The 19220-nt window shown below is 35.0% G+C and overlaps 1 protein-coding gene across 34 annotated transcripts in view; it reads right to left on the bottom strand.

Annotated features, from left to right (window-relative positions):
* The window catches only part of RIMS2 (regulating synaptic membrane exocytosis 2), a 617389-nt gene that overhangs the window by 504923 nt on the left and 93246 nt on the right, over positions 1-19220 (bottom strand). For 20 of the 34 annotated variants that reach the window (XM_040494185.1, XM_040494187.1, XM_040494223.1 and 17 more), the window contains exons 2-3: positions 15943-15975; positions 15456-15542 (exon numbers count right to left, since the gene is read on the bottom strand). The exons of the other annotated variants lie outside the window; for them this stretch is intronic. In XM_040494185.1, coding sequence (XP_040350119.1) covers positions 15456-15542; positions 15943-15975 — 120 coding nt within the window. The remainder of the gene's footprint in view (positions 1-15455; positions 15543-15942; positions 15976-19220) is intronic. 34 annotated transcript variants of the gene reach the window in all.

The following is a 19220-nucleotide window of genomic DNA, read 5'->3' as shown; positions in this document are numbered from 1 at the left end:
AAAGAAAGAAAGAAAGAAAGAAAGAAAGAAAGAAAGAAAGAAAGAAAAAACTTCTTGTGAAGACTTACAAAGCCTTGAATATTCTGGCATACATTCCCTTTTCAACCTCAAGTTTTGCACTGTTTCTTTACCCTCATTCTGTTAAAGCTATTCTGGCTTTCTTTCATTCTTCAGACTCATCATTGGGTATCTCATTACTGGTCTTTGCGCTTTATACATGCTCTTGCTTCCACCTGGAATGGATTGCAATGCACTTTTTGTTTTCTTTTTTTTTTTCCTTTTGCTTTTTTTAAACCTTAGGTATCCAGAATAGCTGATCATAAGCTTTATGGCACTGATCCATGCTTGGCTTCTATTTTAATTCATTATTTTCCTTTTCCCAGTGTGATTTCCCTTCTATCGGATAACCAGTCTTGTATATTTACATAAATGGCATTATGCCATTTACTTGTTTCTGCTTATGTTTGTCACTTAACTTTACATTTTTATATTTAAATCTAAAACTGCATAATGCATATGGTGTTTATGGTGTATCAAGTAGATAGGTACTATTATTATTAATCCTATTTTTATTGCTATTCTGCAGAGAATCCATTTTGCTCATGATCACACAGATGGTAAATCATTAAAACCAGATCCAAATTCAGTGTTGCTCCAGAATCCATGCTTTTAACCACTACAGTTTTTGTATCTAGTTCATGCATTTAATGGATGTATAATGTTCCATTTACATAAATCACATTTTATTCATCCATTTATTTTTTTAAGTTGGCCCTTTATAACTCATTACGATACCGTATTTCTGTAATGATGTATTCATAAACCCATATACATGCATACCTGTGTAAATACTCATTTTATTGCACTTTTCAGATATTGCATGTTTTACAAATTGAAGGTTTACGCACTGCATCGAGCAAGTTTACTGGCACCATTTCTCCAACAGCATTTGCTCATATAATGTTTGTGTCGTTTTGGTAATTGTCACAATATTTCAAACTTTTTCATTATTATTCTATTTGTTACAGTGATCGGTAATCAGTAATGAGAGCATTTTTTAACAAGACAGTACTTTTTAATTAAGGTATATACATTGGTTTTTTTCTTAGAATGCTACTGCACACTATAGACTACAGTATAGCGCACACATAACTTTCATATGCACTTGGAAACCAAGAATTTCATTTGACTTGCTTTATTTCGATATTCACTTTACCGCGGTGGTCTGGAACTCAACACACAATAACTCTGAGGTAAGCCAGTATGGTTTTCTCTGGGATATACATGCAGGAATATGGTATACATACTCAGGTTCACTAAATATTTAGAAACTGCTCTCCCAAGTGGCTTAACCCGGTTAGCATACCTGCAAGAAGGGTACGAAGGTTCCAGTTTTTCTTGTCTGTGCCAATGTGTGATATTATTTCACTTCTAATATTTTTTCAGCTTTAGTAGATACAAATTGATGTGGTTTTGTTGGTTTTTTTTTTTTTTCAGTTCATGTTTTTCTGACTTCTGATAAAGTTCACGCCACTGGACTGCCTCTCCTATGAATTGTCTATTCACTCCACCCTTACTCCAGTTGCATCCAATCCTCTGTTGGATTTCCCGTATTTTCCTGGATGATTTGCAGTAGGATCCTATATAACCTATATGTTAATCATTTATAAGTCAGGCAAAACAAATATCCTAGTCTGATGATTGTTAATTTTGTACATGATGTCCTTTGTTAAACAGAAATCTTTAATTTTGATATAGTCAAATACATCAATTTCTCCCTTCAGGGTTTGTGGTTTCAGTGGCTGGCTATAAAAAATTCTTACTTATCCCTAAGTCAGTCACAAAAAAATTCTGGTCTCTCCTAATAGCTTTATAATTTTGCCTCTCACATTTCGGCTTTTAATCGATCTGAAGTTTATTTTTATATGTGATATGATGCAAGAATTTAATTTCAATCTTCTCCATATAGAGATTGCATTTTCCCAGCACCATTAAATAGTCCATCCTTTCTTCCACTTATTTGTGATGGCAATCTATCATATACTAAGTTCCCACATGTGCATAGGTCTATTTACAGACTCTGTATTCTATTTCATTGATTTTTGCGCTGTTCCTACTCCAGAACAACACTGTCAGAACCAAACTCCAAATACAATGAAGGGTCTAAAAGATTTAAATTGAATATAAATTTAAATATATAACTTTCCAGTGATATAGATCAGAGATCAGCAAACTCTCTGTAAAGAGCTAGACGGTATATGTTTTAAGTATTGTGGACTATAGGGCCTCTGTCACAACTACTCAGCTCTGCCCTTAGGATGTGAAAGCAGCCACAGACAGTACAAAAACAAGTAAGTATGACTGTGTTCCAATAACACTTTATTTACAGAAACAGGCAGCAGGCAGGATTTGACCCACACACCACATTTTGCAGATCCTGAATATAGACATAAAAGTCAAAGATACACTTTAATTTAAAACATTACAAATAAATATTTAAAAGATATACACATCAAATTATAAATATTGCTTTTTCCACTTTATTGCTTCATAAAACTATTTTTTTCCAAATTTTTTTTAAAGATTTTATCTTTACGTAATCTCTACAACCAACATGGGTCTTGAGCTCACAACGCCAAGATCTAAAGTTTCATGCTCTACCAAGTGAGCCAGCCACGCACCCCTATTTTATCCAAATTTTCATGTGTATTTTCCACATCAATGTCTCCCTCATCACTAAAGCCACTCAAGGAACTCAGTGTTTTCCAAAGTAAATTTTCTTCACTTCTGAGTTACTTGAAAAATTGGAACTTTTTAATCTATCAGTTCCTGGAAATCCTGCTATTCCTGATAATTTTATAACCAGCCACAGATGTTTTTGTGGTTGCTGCTGTTTTCTTACTCATCTCATAGATATGTTTTCATGATCCTCACAAGCTAACCATTTACATGACTCCTTCTTTAATCTTTAAAAGGTTTGTTTACCACAACTTCCAATACTAACCATTGTGAGGCCATACCCCCCAGTAATTTCTAGACTAACGCTTAATTTCTTTATCTCCCCTTTCACAGATTCCGTCGGGTAATACCTATAGGTATAAGTATATTTGTTTGAGGTCCTTTCAGGATAATGTGTCTTCACTCAGCAGTACTTTGTAGTTCAAACTAATCCTGGGCTTTCATAATAAGACAGATATTGTTAACAACTCAAAATAAAGCCATTTTCTTTTACTAATGGGATAATCTCAGGGGAAAAAACAAACAAACAAAAAAAAAAACAAATGTAAAGGAATGCCACATATTCCAGAACATATACTACCTGGGCCTTTGTAACTCATTTTGATATCTGGCAAAAGGAATCTTCCTCTTTGCTCTTCTGTTAGAAAAATTTCTTTGCTATTTGTAAATGTTTTTCTTCTACATAAATACTTTAATCCTTTAATCCAATTCTCTTGAAACTCTTGGTGGAATTTCTACTAAAATTGCATTGCATTGATAGATTTGTTTTAGGAGATTTGACATCTTTACAATGTTGTGTCTTCTCTCCTACTAACACATTAAGTGCATTTATTGCCAACCCTCAAAAGACAGTCACCACCTATACGGCTTTACAGGTGAATTTTTTAACTCAGCTTTCTTCATCTTAACTTCTCATCTACCCCCAAGGAGTCCATAAATATATGGGGGTTTTTTTTCCCAATTTAATTGGCTCCTTTATTGACCTATATTTTCCTTGCATTACATTCTGTGCATTTAAAAACATTATTTTGAGATGGAGCCTATAGGATTCACCAACCTGTTAAAGGCATCCATTTAAAAACCAGATTAAGGACTTCTATAAAGTACTCTCATGTTTTATATGTTGTTTCAGAAGAAAAGCGAAAGAAAGTTCCCCGACAATTTCATGAGGCCAACGTAACAATGACACTTTGTACTCTTCACTTCCATAACTCCTCAGTATTCTCACTGCACTTCCTTGGAAAATTTCTCCTTAGCATCTCTGACTATGTTAAATCCCTCCATGAAGTATTTTCAAAGCACTATAGTATACTATAGCATTTCCACATCCTTCCTTTTATTCATATATACGATTATTTGATTAATGCCTGTCTCTCTAATTAGAAAATATAATTTGTGAGGATTATTTTGTCTGTTTCTGCTGTCCATTCTATCCCACTGAGAAGCATGATCCATGGCCCATAGCCACGTCCTCAATAAATATTTACAAATGCTGAATTAACAATGAATACACAAATGTGTACTATGTGTACCCTATTTTATAAGTGATGGAGCAAAAATTTAAAGTTGAATATGAGCCAATCTTGTCATCAGTAAGACAGACATATATGAACAAGCATAGACCTAAGATGAATATCAATAAACTATAACACAAGGAAAAATGAAACATATACTAAATAAATATGTAAGAAAAATGGTTTTGCAACACAAAGAAAAAGCCATTAATTGTGGATGGTGTTGGCATGACTTCATAGAAGACTTCTATGACGTCACAGATGTTTCAGTTTTTAAATATCCTACACATCCTGGACTTTAAGGATACGCAAAATTGTGATAGGCAGAAAATGGAGACTGATTCAACCTTTAGTATTTCATATGCAAAGCATGAAAACAGATGGAGAATTCAGGAAGTTGAGAGTATTGTCATTTGGCATAAAGTGTGTATGAGAAAAGAAGGGGAAGAGAAATATAGTGGGAGATGCCAGAGAGGCAGCCTGGGCGAGAATATCTTGACTTCCTTGCTAAGAATTATTCCCCATATTATCTGATATTCAACATAGTTTGTCACATTACAGGTTATAGAAATCAGTAAGACACAGATGAGAAATATCATAAAACTATCTTGAATAAATCAGATATTTGGCCCACTCCTTGTATGCTAAAAACATTTCTCCAAAACAGTTTGTAACAATTGCATGCACACACGTTTAAACCCACCTTGAAATACTCTTTATGTTAAAATTTAAATGAAGTTCTTTAGATAATAATTCTTTATATTTAATATGTATCTTTAATACATGACTTTGTTTTTGTGTTTCATGATAACCAATATCCAAAAGACAAGGAAATTCAGGAAGTCCATTTCTTAAAAAAAAAAAAAAAAGAAAAACCTTTTATATAATCGCCAGATATAGAATCTTTGGAATTGAAATGATGATTTCATTCACAAGTGAAATCACCTCGATGTTACAAACTGAGGTTTAAAAGAAGTAAAAGTACACTCATAGCTTATAATTGACATTAGGAAATGATTCGTCTTCAATATGAAGATTCCCCTTTCTGACGCCGAGGGGAAAGTGCATTTTGTTGCTTCTCTGAAATTTGTATCTTAAACAAAAGTATTCAACAAATTCAATTCTGGGGAAAAAATGACAAATAGAAGAAACATTTTAAGACCACTATAAATATTCCACCTTCAACTTCTTTCTGCCTAACCAAAATAAAGTACTTCTTCGAAAAAGACATTAGGAAGTAAAACACTTTTCTACACTGCTCCTGAGTAAAACACCATTTGCTCATTACCTAAAAAATAATAATAAACGGAAAAAGAAACTCTGACACCATTATTTACATGTTTTACAGTTTGTGCTAAGTATATCACAGTTAATCTCAGATTGATGCAGATAATTGTAAACCTGGAACTACGTCATGATACAGTAACACAATTGCTATCTATCTTGATGGCAACCAAGATATCTGAATAATAATTCTAACATTTACATTAGACCAATAATGTTCTCCTACAGTTCTCCAAGCACATCCAGCTCTTTCACACCTTTGCAGATGCTGTTCCATCAAATAGAATAAAATTTACTTTTTTTTTTTAACTTACTACACTCTTTCAATATTCAAGACCTAGCTCAGATTTCAGCCATCCTGTCTGATCCCCACCACGAGGCAGAGTCAAACATCGACCTTGAGGTTGCACTTCTGAACAATACATTTTATTGTAATTATTCTTATGTATACAATCTGTCAAGGACCATTCATCTTTTGCCCAACACTGTGATTGTGACACACACTAGGTAATTAATATGTGCCTTCTTAGGCACCATATTAATTTACTTTTCTTCTGAAACAACATATGAAACACGAGAGTATCTTATAGAGGTCTTTAATCTTCTTTAAATGGATGTCTTTAACAAGTTGGTGAATCCTACAGATTCCATCTCAAAATAATGTTTTTAAATGCACAGACTGTAATGTGAGCAAAATATAGGGCAATAGGAGCCAATGAAATACCAAACTGAGTTGAGGTATTTTGAATAAGCAAGAACAATTCAGTATTTCAAGGAAATCTACAGCAGGGAAAAATAAAGATTCTTCTCTAAACATGGTCTAAGATCCTATTAGCTGTATGAGACTAGTGGGATTTTAACACAGACTTCAGAGTTACTATCATGAGTAACTAAAATAACACATGAAGACAACCTAGCTCAAAGTTTCCCCATTCTCTCTTCTCATTTATGTGTTCTTTATGTCTGGGCTTAAACTTGGTTGGCTCTCTTCCTTATAGAAGAAGCATCTGTTCCCCCATGTTCTACATTACCTATGGTACAATGTTTTAGTATTATAGTATTGTCTGAGTGTCTAACCTTTTTATCTTAAAGGAATAAAATTATCAAATACAAAACTAGTATTACTGTATTCTCACTCTTCTTAACTATGATTATTATTCCAGCGTTTAAATTGAAAACATTATTTATAAAGCTTTTTTTTAACAACCCAAATCTGTGGGGCACTTGGGTGGCTCAGTCGGTTAAGTGTCCAACTTCAGCTCAGGTCATGATCTCACAGCTTGTGGGTTCGAGCCCTGCATCGGACTCTGTGCTCAGAGCCCGGAGCCGGCTTCAGATTCTGCGTCTCCCTCTCTCTCTGCCCTTCCTCTGGTCACGCTGTCTCTCTCTCTTTCTCAAAAATAAATAAACATTAAAAAAAAAAAAAGCCCAAATCTGTGAAACTAACCTTAATTTAGGACTTGTTTATCAAAAAAAAAAACCTGAAGCATTAAAATAAACATCATTTTAACACTGATTTTCATCAGAGAGTGAGTGAATTTAAAGTAGAGCCTTCTACAAGTTTATGGCATGCAGTTATGGAATGTTATCATTGAGTGTAGCCACACACTTTTTTAAGAGTGCTTTTCAAACTGCAGACTACAACCCAGTACTAGGACACAAAATCAATTTAGCTGGCCAAGGCTCACAGTTTTTTAATAAAATAGATCAGCACATTGGAAGGAGTGCAAGTAAGCATTTCATGCAAATCTTGTTTCTATTGTGCATTAAAATTTATATGTAGTATGTGTATACTGGGTTATAGTGCAAAATATATTTCTCTTCATGGATGGAAGTTTAAAAAAAGAAGTATGAAAGCCACTGCATTACTAACCAGCCGAGAGAAAGAATTAATGTCCTTTTATGATAAAAGAATAAACATATGCCACATACATGGCCGTCCCAGTCACTTAGCACCTCGCTCATCTGAACTTCTATGCAGCTCCCTAAGTGACTATTATAGCCCTAATGTTTGTTATAAAATACAAATCAGACCATATCATCCTATGCGCTGTTCCTCCCTTTCTTGGCCAGATGCAGAGGCACCAAAACATCAAACAATAGGGCATACTCGAGAAATAGTACCTACAGCATTACCAAATAAATAAACAAGACACTAGAGACTAACGACCCAGACATAATGCTTAGCTTTGCTATTTGCAAATATTTTAAAATCGCTTACGTACTTCATTTTCACAAATAACTACAAAATTCTCCTCCAAAGTAACAGGAAAAAAATAATGGCAACAGAATATATATAGCAGCACTAATCATAACAACCAAAAATTGGAAAAACCTAATTGATATGCATATCAATAGTAAACAGGTAGATAAATTGTAGTATATTCACATACTAGAGCACCATACAACTATGAGAATGAATGAAATACAGCCACATGCAATCATTTAGATGAATCTCACAAATATTATGGTGAACCAGATGGCACAGATCCGACAGAATATACACAACATGATCCCATTCGTATAAAACATACATTATTTGTACGGTCTGTAGTGCTAGATAAAAGGATGAAGTTACCCTTTGGGGTGGGAAGTAATCTTCCCTGGAAGGGAGTATGAGAAAGAGATACTGGAGGGCTGGTGATGTTCTGCTTCTTGCTCTCAGTAATGATTTCCAGATATGTTCGCTGTCTGGCAGTTCGATGACTTGCGTATTTTCAGTTTGTACACCTTTCACTACATATGTTACGTTTTAATAAAAATTTTACGCGGCAATAAGCACTTTGCTACTTTTATCAATTTTTCTAAATGCATTTTCTGATTAAGCAATCTATCATTCATAATTCTTATTTATATATCCCTTTCTTGAGCCAAAAGGAATTTAAGGCGGTTCAAAGGCACATGACTGAGGTGGTCAATTTTATTTTATTAATTTTTTTTAATGTTTATTTATTTCTAAGAGACATAGGGCACACGTGTGTGTGTGCACGAATGGGGAAGGGGCAGAGAGAGAGAGGGAGACACAGAATCTGAAGCAAGCTCCAGGCTCTGAGCTGTCAGCACAGAGCCCAATGTGGGGCTCGAATTCACAAAGTACGAGATCATGACCTGAGCTGAAGTCAGATGCTTAACCAACTGAGCCACCCAGGTGCCCAACGTGGTCAGTTTTAGACTAGACTGAAGAACATCTAAGTTAGGCCTGGAAACATACCATGTGCAGGAATTCATTCACTCTCTTACCACTGCAGGTCAACTGCTTTGACCAGTCAAGCACCAATACGAAGCACATAGCTTACATGAAAACATCTTTATCTATCTCATCCTCAATCTTCAGAAAAAGCAGAAAGACCAAGTGGAATTTTTGAAGTAAAATTAAATTAATAATAACCTCAAGGACCTTTCAATTTCCATTGCCATTTGCCTTCAAAACAAGAAAATCAACCCTTCTTGAGGTCATCAGCTCTCCCTTATGACTTAATAATAGCATGCCAGGACTCTTAGAAATTTCACCTCTGACCCTAGATCTAGCTCCATTGCAAGTTAACATGACTAAGTACAGCCATCACAGAATCATGATACACTCATTCTTATCAACAACAGGTATAAGCATCTCCAAAACATTCTTCTAAGGTACTCTCTATGACCTGAAATATAGAGATTTAGTCTTCTGGAAGAGACGGGAAAGAAAAACTACCCTGCAGTCTTGAAGACTGTAACATGCCATGTTAACAATTAGCGCTTCAAAATGCTGATCCTTGGATTCATGCTTTGCACCTAAAAAGACATAAATAATTTCGCCTGGACTATTGGAAATCTGCTCCATCAGGGGATCTTAAATAAGAGGATCTTAAGGATTCTCCAGAAGCAAATGATCTCTGCAATGGACTCTTGCATGAGGCAGATGACTAACTAAAATAGATAGCTTCCATCCAAAAAGAAAAGGATGATTTTCTGATATTTCTACTCCTCCTTTTTAAAATTGTTTTTTTTTACTGTTTATCTTAGTTATTATTATCCTTTGGTACTCTACTGGTCAACTAAAGTTTTCTCAATATGCTTTCATATATATTTTCATTGTTATCACATTTTTAATCTCCTTTAGTCTTTCACTGCCACCTAAGAAAATGCAAAAATCTCCCTGTAATCCCACTGATAAAATTTAATAGATGTTCCTTCCTTCTAGACATTTCTGTATTTGAGTCTTTGTCATATTATTAACCCTAACCTTCAGTCTCATAAAAATTAGACCTTGATCCCAAGTCATTTCATCAGCTTCAACAGAATCAACATTACCAAGAGTGAGGACTAAAATTGTAGTTATCCTTGTTTAGTGGCAAATCTTTACCTTTTGGCATCCTGAAATTTCCATCTCATTGCAATAAATGAAAATCAAATGAACTAACAGTAGTAGATGTCCTACTGTTCATATTATAGAGATACCTCTCTTCATGACCACATGGAGAGTCTTTCTAGACTCCTTGCAGTTAGTTAAGTGCCTTGTGACAAGTTCTGGGAACAAGCTGTGAGCAAAAGTGACCAGTCTTATGTAGGTAAGAATACGTTCTCCATTCTCCATTCTCCATTCTCCATTCTCCCCATTCTCTCTCTTCCTCCACTGGCTAAGTGTTCCAGTTGGCTTACCAAGAACACAGAAGCAGCCTGGATCCCTGAAATGCCACTTTAAAGAGAAGTGTTCTTCTATAATCCTATAAATAAGTGTCAGTCTTTTAGTGGGCCTGTATCCTGGGCTATGACCTTCACAAGTGCTTCTGAGTTTCTTTTCCCCTTTCAGTGAGGTGGGACGGCTAGAGGGGGCTGCAGTCGGGCATTTCCCTTCTCTCACATTGGCTAGGTTCCCTTGAGAACAAAAAGCTCTAGGAGTATTTCAAAATGGTTACTTTTACCCTCCTCCCTGCTGAAAGTGTGACAGAACTGTTCACTGATCTTCACCTTGAGAACCTGGTGAGGTTCCTCGAGGTACAACTCACAAAATTAGAGGGGTACCTGGGTGGCTTAGTCGGTTAAGCATCCGATTTCAGCTCAGGTCATGATTTCACAGTTCGTGAGTTAGACCTCCGTGTTGGGCTCTGTGCTGACAGCTCAGACCCTGGCACCTGCCTCGGATTGTGTCTCCCTGCCTGTCTCTCTCTCTCTCTCTCTCTCTCTCTCTCTCTCTCTCTCTCTCTCTCTTTCTCTCTTTCTCAAAAATAAATAGACATAAAATTTTTTAAAAAAAAAAACTCACAAAATTGGGGAGGTTGGGAAGGGTGTTCCCTTACGGCTGGGCTCCCAGGAATTTGTAACTCTTAAGTCAGTCCACACCCAGCCTTCAATAGTTCGTCAGTTAATAGTTTAAGTTTTCCTACCAGATCCTAGTTCCAATAGTTTCTGCTCCCAGTAAGCTGTGGTTCTTTATTTGCCTCTCCCTCCACATGGCAGGGCACTGATTTGCCCTGTGATCTCAATTATACGATAGATGTTGAGTTGTTGATTTTCAATTTGTTCAGCTTTTTCTTGTTGTGAGGATGACAGTAACAACTTCCAAACTCTTTACATGTCAAAGAGGAAACCAGAAATCTCCACAATATTGATTTTCATTGTTTACCAGCATGTCTTTTTCCCGCTTGAATGAGAAATATTTGTGAGAGCAGAAACCATAGTCCTTTTATCTCTGAATTCCCACTAATCTGCACAGTGTGAGAATTCTTCAGGGCTCAATCATGGACCTTCTTATCTGCTCTTCTTCACACACTCACACACTCTCTAAGTTCTCTTCTCTATTCTTTTAGCTTTATGTACCACGTGGACAACAGCAAAAGTTATAACTCCAGTCAATCCAAATTCTCCTTCAAAACAAGCCAATTTATAGCATCTTAAACATAAAAAGTTTAAAACTTAAGTTCCTGTGGCTAGTGCTAACCTGTTTGTCCTTTCCCCTTCTTGATCACAGTTAATGGCATCACCACCCAATTAGTTCCTCCAATCAGAAATCAGGCTCCTTGGCTCTTTTCTCTTCCTTACTAACTTCCTCCATATCTATGACACTAATAATGTATCCCCATTCCACTCCTCTTCATTTTCACCGTAATCAGCCTAGTGCAAGTCATCATAATTCCTACAAGTCTTTCAGAAAAGCTTCCTTACTGCTCGGTCCACTTCGATTCTCAGTCACTCTAGCCATAGAGCAGCCAGATTGATCTTTGTACACAAAGCAAATCATGTCGCACCCATGTTTTAAAGTTTCCAATTATTTTCCTTTTATACTGACACAGATCCAAACTCTATTATTCTCTATAAAAACACTGCCTTCTCTGAGTCCTACCTCTGGAACCTCGTCTCCCACTACACTCCATCTTGCCCACTGAATGACAGCCACACTGGTCCTCCTTGTCCCTCAAATCCTTTGCTACTTAAAAATGTTCACATAGGATGTTCTCTGTGCTTAAAACACTCCTCCTCTTAGCACTGTTTCCTATTAAAAGACTTCATAATCAAAGAGAAGTACAATATTAAATGGCTGTTTGATTCAAATGACTAAAATTTTAGATTTTCCTATTTCCGAGGTATATTTATTACTATGTTACAACATGAATAAAATTGTTATTACATGAAAATTCAAAACAAACTAATCCAATTGATCAGTTTTAATTAATCTGTATTTGAAAACTTTCTAACTCAATTTGATATTATGGTAGATATTGGGAACAAAAAGTTACATTAACAGTTGCATTACAAAGAATTTAACATTTTTCTTTCCTACTAGGCCCATCCTTCATTACTCAGGGACTTGTTTTACACTTTACATACAACCGACATTATATTGCCTTTATAGAAATTTTCCCTCATTTTGATGCTGATGCGAAAAAAAAATAGTGAAAAAAAGAGAAAGTAAAATTAAAATTATTTAATTTGTATAATAAGGAATTTCCACAAAGGCTGAATGGAATGACACCTGAAACATGGATCAATTGACTTTCTATGCCTTAAAACTGATTCAAAGTCAGAGTTGGACACACTGGTCTAGTTATACCTACAATTTCACATGAATTACCCATATCAAAATTAGTAAGTCTTCCTGTTATATTAAAGAACTACAAAATAAACTCCAAAAACACAGACTTCAAGAAACTTACATTATTATAGCTTTGAATGACCACAAAATGAGACTTCTATAAATTCATAAAAATGAAATTACTGTTCAAAAATTATCAGATGTTTAATACTATCTGATAAAATATCTACTTAGTTATTCTACTATGAAGATGTTTATATGGAGTATGAAGAAACATAAGTCCTACTTCTTATGTATTAAATGAATACCTGGAATTCAGCTCTTGGAAATAATTTTATGGATGAATGAATACAAAGTAAGCAGACAGGAAGTTGTCCCATTCAAATGGTAGCCAAAGAGAGAAAAAAATTAGACGACTCAGAAAGAAGTCTTAGAACTCGGGAAGATGAATTAGAAGAGAAGATTCACAAGTAATCCTGGTCTATGGATCAGAAAGGTAATTAAAAGGAAAGCTTCTGGAAAATTATATACCAAAATTCTTCAGCATAACAGAAGTGTAAGATGAGGAAGGTAACTATTGAGAGAATCTACTGATTCTGAATTTTTATAACGGTATAAATCACAGATCAGTAAGAAGAATTAGTTGCCCAAGATACTTTAATGGAAATAATACCTAAAATCAATAATTAAATTTTAAAACATCCAAAAGTGCAAGTCTTTTCTCCTACCATCTTCCTACCTAAATAATCAAAGCAAATGGAATTATATTTATTACTGAAGCAAAGCTATGTCTTTTAGGTTTGACTTCACCTTTGTTTATGCCAATCAAATGTCACTTTATTTCAATAATCAGACATCACTGCTTTAAGTTATGACCAAATATTTTGCTGAATGCCCAGTGTAATCTACTAAATAATATAACTTAATCCTGATTACTTTCTGAAACTCACAAATAAGATACATAACTGAAGCAATTTAATACTGAAGCAAATTTGGATCTAAGTATATTTTGATAGTAATTTTACTATTTTACGATGTTTCAGTACCTTAGAGAAAATCAGCAAAATAATGACATAGGTCATTTTAATGCAACTTTTGATTAGAAAACAGTTTCCTAAATTCATTGCTATTCCTTGTAACACAGTATTCTTATGTCATAAAAGACAAAACATGTAAAAATCAGTTATGAAGAAATGTTTACTGAGTTCCTCCTACAGATAAGGCATTCTGCTAGATTCCAAAGATAAAAGAGTAGTCAAGACAAACACAGGTCTTGATTTCACCTAGATTAAATACAGCAATAGTTCCAAATTTAGACCTACATATACAGTAGTCTACCCCCTTATCCTCAGTCTCTCTTTCCATGGTTTCAGTTACCCACAGTCGACTGTGGTCTGGAAGCAGAGGATCCTTCTGATGTATCCTCAAAGTCAACAGTCCTATGTCGCAGGACCTATATCCTTCACCTCATGTTATCTCATCACGTATGCATTTTATCAACTCACATCATCACAAGAAGAGTATTGTACAAGATACTTTGAGCGAGAGAATCCACATTTACATAAATTTTATTACAGCATATTGTTATAATTGTTCTATTTTGTGATTAGTTATTGCTGTTTATCTCTTACTGTGCCCAATGTATAAACTAAACTTTATCATAGGTATGTATGTATAGGAAAAAAAAAACAGTAAATTTAGGGTTTATGTGCTATCTGCAATTTCAGACATCCACTGGGGGTCTTGAAACATATCTGCAGAAACGGGTGAGGGGAACTACTGTAAACTATTAGAAGTAGTATACTGCAACATAACCTTAGGTCAGCTGAAACTAAAACACTGATAAAATTTTAAATAAAAGGTATCTGAGGTCATATAAAATGAATGAGGGGATTACCCTCATCCAGAACAAGACAAGAAGACATTTATCCTCCAGTTTGCATTATAGGCAAACATGAACGTCTCTGAATATTTCATCTTAGGGCTCCTAATAGACATGTCATCCTCTCCTAGAGTTCATGTCACTTCTCAGTCCGCCCATTGCTGCAACCAAACCATCTTCTTCGTAAACATAACTCCCACTTTAAAAAAGCACAGAGGCTAAGTGTAAGAGCATGTCTCAGTAAGATGGCAATTACCATGGAGAGATTGGAACTTAATTAAATATGTGTTGTTCTCACATTCTCAAAGTTACTTCCACTTGCCAGTATAAATAATATTACTTGCACAAAGTTGAAAAGGCATGCGTGAACAATTTTTTAAAGAATGTTTTCTATTCCACTAACAACTAAACTAAATGGACCTGACCTTGTTTTTAATGTTTCGGGTCAACGTGAGAATAAATTGCTGCACTTCCCAAAGTATGTTGATAACGTAATGAAATGTTCAGTGAAAACAGAATTCAGTGGTCAAATATGTCAACACTGTATGTTCTAACACCCTTTGGAGAACATTTAGACACTGAGAAGTATTACAATAACGAAAACTCCTTGACCTTTTTTTAAAAGAACCTTTCCAAAACTATTTGACCAAAGGCAGAATTTGGGGGTTAATAGATCTTAATGTCCTCTGAGTTATTTTTGAAAGAAACACATCTTATACTATATTGCATAATTGGAGAAAGATGTTTTACTGGAAGAAAGACGCTTTACTGGACAAATACAGTTTACATTATTTATACTAAAACTGAGGGGAGAATTACCTCTCTTCGTTTTTACTACCCTATAAACTGTCTTGTTTTCTTTTTAGATTTCCACGGGATAATTAAAGGTGAACGTGTCAAACTCATACCCTAACAATTTTCGTTTCTGAGGAGGAATATTCCAAGGGCAGCATTTTAACACATACTCTTCAGTATGCTATGCTATCAGAGAGAATATTGAGTCTATACAGATCAGCTTACTTACGTCTGGGGCTCCTTTTCATTTTGCTGTTTTTGCTGGGGCTGAAGAACGTTATTTACCAGTTCAGTGATCCCACTAAAGGGAAACCACCTGTTTAAATAAGCAAATAATGTGACTGAATAACCAAATGAATAACAATGTAGGTCAAATGTTTTCTTATCCACACTAATAAAAATACACAGGCACAAAAGCTACAGCCAATGGAAATGGGAGCTCCACTTATCATCCAGGCAGTCAGATGTAGGGAAATTAAGTTGGAACACTTAACCAGTCCACAAGCAGGCAGCAAAAAACTACATCCGGTCAAAATGTGGATGAAGTAAGAAGCTGCAGGCAGCTCTCTTACAAGCCAGAGAGTCAGAAAGCAGAGGACACACTAGCTGCAGCCTATCCAGTATTAGGGTAAGCTAATACCATCCAAGGTGCGGGAAGCAGGATACGGCAAAGGTACAGAAATCAAGCCTACTGCACTCTGAATACGTTTACTTACTGCGTCGGTTGTGGTTTGGGCTCTTCTTTGACCCTAAAAAGATAAGTTTGCACAACTGAGTGCACTGTACTAAGAAGAAACTTCTATCTACAATTTGTGGTCATATAAAAATGAAAACTGAGGTTTGTTACACAGAAAAGGTTAGTGCTTTGCTACAGGTTGGAATTATACATGTCAATGAAGCTGACACAAAAGAAAGAGTTGAATCACTTGTGCGTAATAGAGGACCGATATTACAACTCTACCACTGCTTTAATGATTCCATGATTTAGGACTCAAGTTCTCTGAATATTTTTATTAATACTGATACTGACGCTTTTAAAAGACTTATTTTAAAGCACCATTTTAAACGCAGTTACATTTGGTTTACTGAAGATAAATAGATTTCCTCTTTATTTTTTAAATTTCTTCCTTAAAAAATTGAAGTAAAAGCATATTTTAAATAAAATGTATAATTTTATAAATGTATTTTAAAAGCCTCACAAATGAATTGAATTACTGCTTAAAGGAGCAGATAAAAAGGTTGGGGGTTAGGTATCCAATCTAACTAAAAACGGCTACTAACATAACTATGTACATTAAATTTTAAATATTTATAAGCTACAGTAAGTTATTCATATAAGATAGCAGACTAAAAATGCATTTAAACTATAATCAACTCAGTGCTTCACTGAAATAGCACTGGATACTTAAAAGGCAGAGAAAGATCAGACCCAAGGGTAGTAGATTCCTCTGAAATCTGGCTTCCCGCACTTTACCTAAAACTGGTCCTAGACCTATGACTAAACCTATGACCTATGTCCTAAACCTATGACTTGGTGACCAGTTCGTTAGCTTTTCCCTTCCCAAAGAAAGGCTAAAAATTGGATACTGAAATTGGTTACTAAAATCTAGGACTTCCATAAGGAAATTATAGTAACACTGTGCATTAAATTATTTTTAGATCAAATGGATTTTCTTTTCCAGTGTGTTCCTATTTATAATGATATAAGCAATAAGTGAAAAGGTATACCCTTATACATTTTTGTGTCCCAAAGAATAAATATAATTGTTAATTATATATCTCTATATTAAACCACAAGGGAATCTCCTATGTTCTCTGCACAAACTTCAAAAAAGTATAATAGTTTTATCCTAGAGCTAAAGCCACATCATTTAGTATTTAACTATAGTCATAAAATGGATTAATAATAAAAGATTGTATTTAACACCAACTATCATATCAACAAGCAAACACAAAAAACTTATAGTGACCCTGGATTCTGTCTAGAAAACTTACTATATTTCCTGGAGAATAAGGTAAAAATCTCTTAACATTTTAGAACAAAATAGGTCCCAAAGAAAGGTTACCAGATCAGCTCATCATACTGGAGAACAATGCAAGATTACCCTTCACCAAACGATATGTATATAAAAACAATAAATATTTAAATAGATAAATATGTAAATGAGAAAAATATTGTTCAAGAATTCCTGGGTGATCTCTGCAAGGAATCATGTTGCTTTTAATTACTGACAAAAGTTTTCATCACAAGCAAATGGATATTAATCTACCAATCAGTTCCTAATTTCAAGATCTTAAAAAATTAACAGACAAAAATTTTAATTACCAATTCAGGAATTATTTCTGGGCTTTGTAAAATATCTACATATGAAATATACAAACATTTGCATCAGCTTCCCAAATAAAATGTGTATCATAATGAGGCAGTATAAAGATTTATCCTGTCAGGTGGCCAATAGACACATGAAAAGATGTTCATCATCACTTGCTCTCAGGGAAATACAAGTCAAAACTACAATGTCACACCTGTCTGAATGGCTATAATCAACAACACAAGAAACAACAGGTGTGGCGAGGATGTGGAGAAAAAGGAACACTCGTGCACTGTTGGTGGGAATGCAAACTCTGGAGAACAGTATGGAGGTCCCTCAAAAATTAAAAATAGAACTACCCTACAATCTAGCAGTCACACTACTGGGTATTTGCCAAAAAAAAATACAAAAACACTAATTCAAAGGGATATATGCACCCTGATGTTTACAGCAGCATTATCTACAGTAGCCAAATTTTGGAAGCAGCCCAAGTGTCCATCAACAGATGAATGGATAAAGAAGATATGGTGAGTATGTGTATATATACATATATATAATGAAGTATTATTCAGCCATAAAAAAGAATAAAATTGTGCCATTTGCAATAACATGGATGGAGCTGGTGAGTATAATGCTAAGCAAAATAAGCCAATCAGAGAAAGACGAATACCATATGATTTCACTCACATGTGGAATTTAAGAAACAAGACAAATGAGCAATGTAGAAAGAAAGAGAGAGAGAGACAAACCAAGAAACAAACTCTTACTTGTAGAGAACAAACTGATGGTTAGCAGAGGGGAGGAGGGTGGGAGCATGGGTTAAATAGGTGATGGGGATTAAGGAGTGCACTTGTGGTGAGCATCGGGTGATGTATGGAATTGTTGAATTACTGTATTGTATACTTGAAACTAATATAACACTATGTTAACTAGCTGGAATTAAAATTAAAACTTAAAAAGAAACAGATTCTTAATTACAAGAGAACTGATGGTTACCAGAGGCAAGGGGAGTGTTGTATGGAATTGGTGAATCGCTATACTGTACACCCGAAATTAATAAAACACTATGTTAAAAATTTTTATTTTTATCCTGTCTTTAAAAATGCCTGAACAAAATTAAAATTTACCCAGATTCCTTCATTTCGAAGTGTGTATGAGTGGCTTCCAGATTCCAGTCTGAGACACAAAGAGCTTGGAAATCATCACTCCCATCCTTACAACAAGCAAAGAGCTGAACAAAACTGAAAATCAACAATTCTTCTTAGATCTATCAAAGAATTTAGGTCACTGAACAAATTGCTGCCCTGAAAACTAGAGAAACAGACACACGGATCCAGAGTATCACATTTTACCAAAAGTACAAGCCAAGGGGCAGAAGCCCACACCTGAAGCTAGCATCTGTAGAAACACTTTTAATTGACCAATTACTAGAGACTCAATGTGGACTGGACTGATAGTTTAAAATTCCAAGGGGTCCCTGCCTTAGTTGTGCCACCACAATTCAATAAATATTATCTCCAGAAGCCCTACCAGTTGCTCACTGTGAAAATCAAAGAAAACTCTCCTCTTACCTCCAGCAAGAGAAGGGAAACGTAACGATTATGAAATATTCCCAGATTTCTCTACTTCCTTAACAATCCTAAACTCAAGGGAAAATAATTTTACCAAAGCCTAAACAATTG

The sequence above is a fragment of the Herpailurus yagouaroundi genome, unplaced genomic scaffold (assembly GCF_014898765.1).
Source record: "Herpailurus yagouaroundi ecotype Mexico unplaced genomic scaffold, PumYag 186, whole genome shotgun sequence".
Lineage (NCBI taxonomy): Eukaryota > Metazoa > Chordata > Mammalia > Carnivora > Felidae > Herpailurus > Herpailurus yagouaroundi.
Note: the sequence above shows the minus strand (reverse complement) of the source record. Positions and strands in the feature narration are given on the sequence as shown.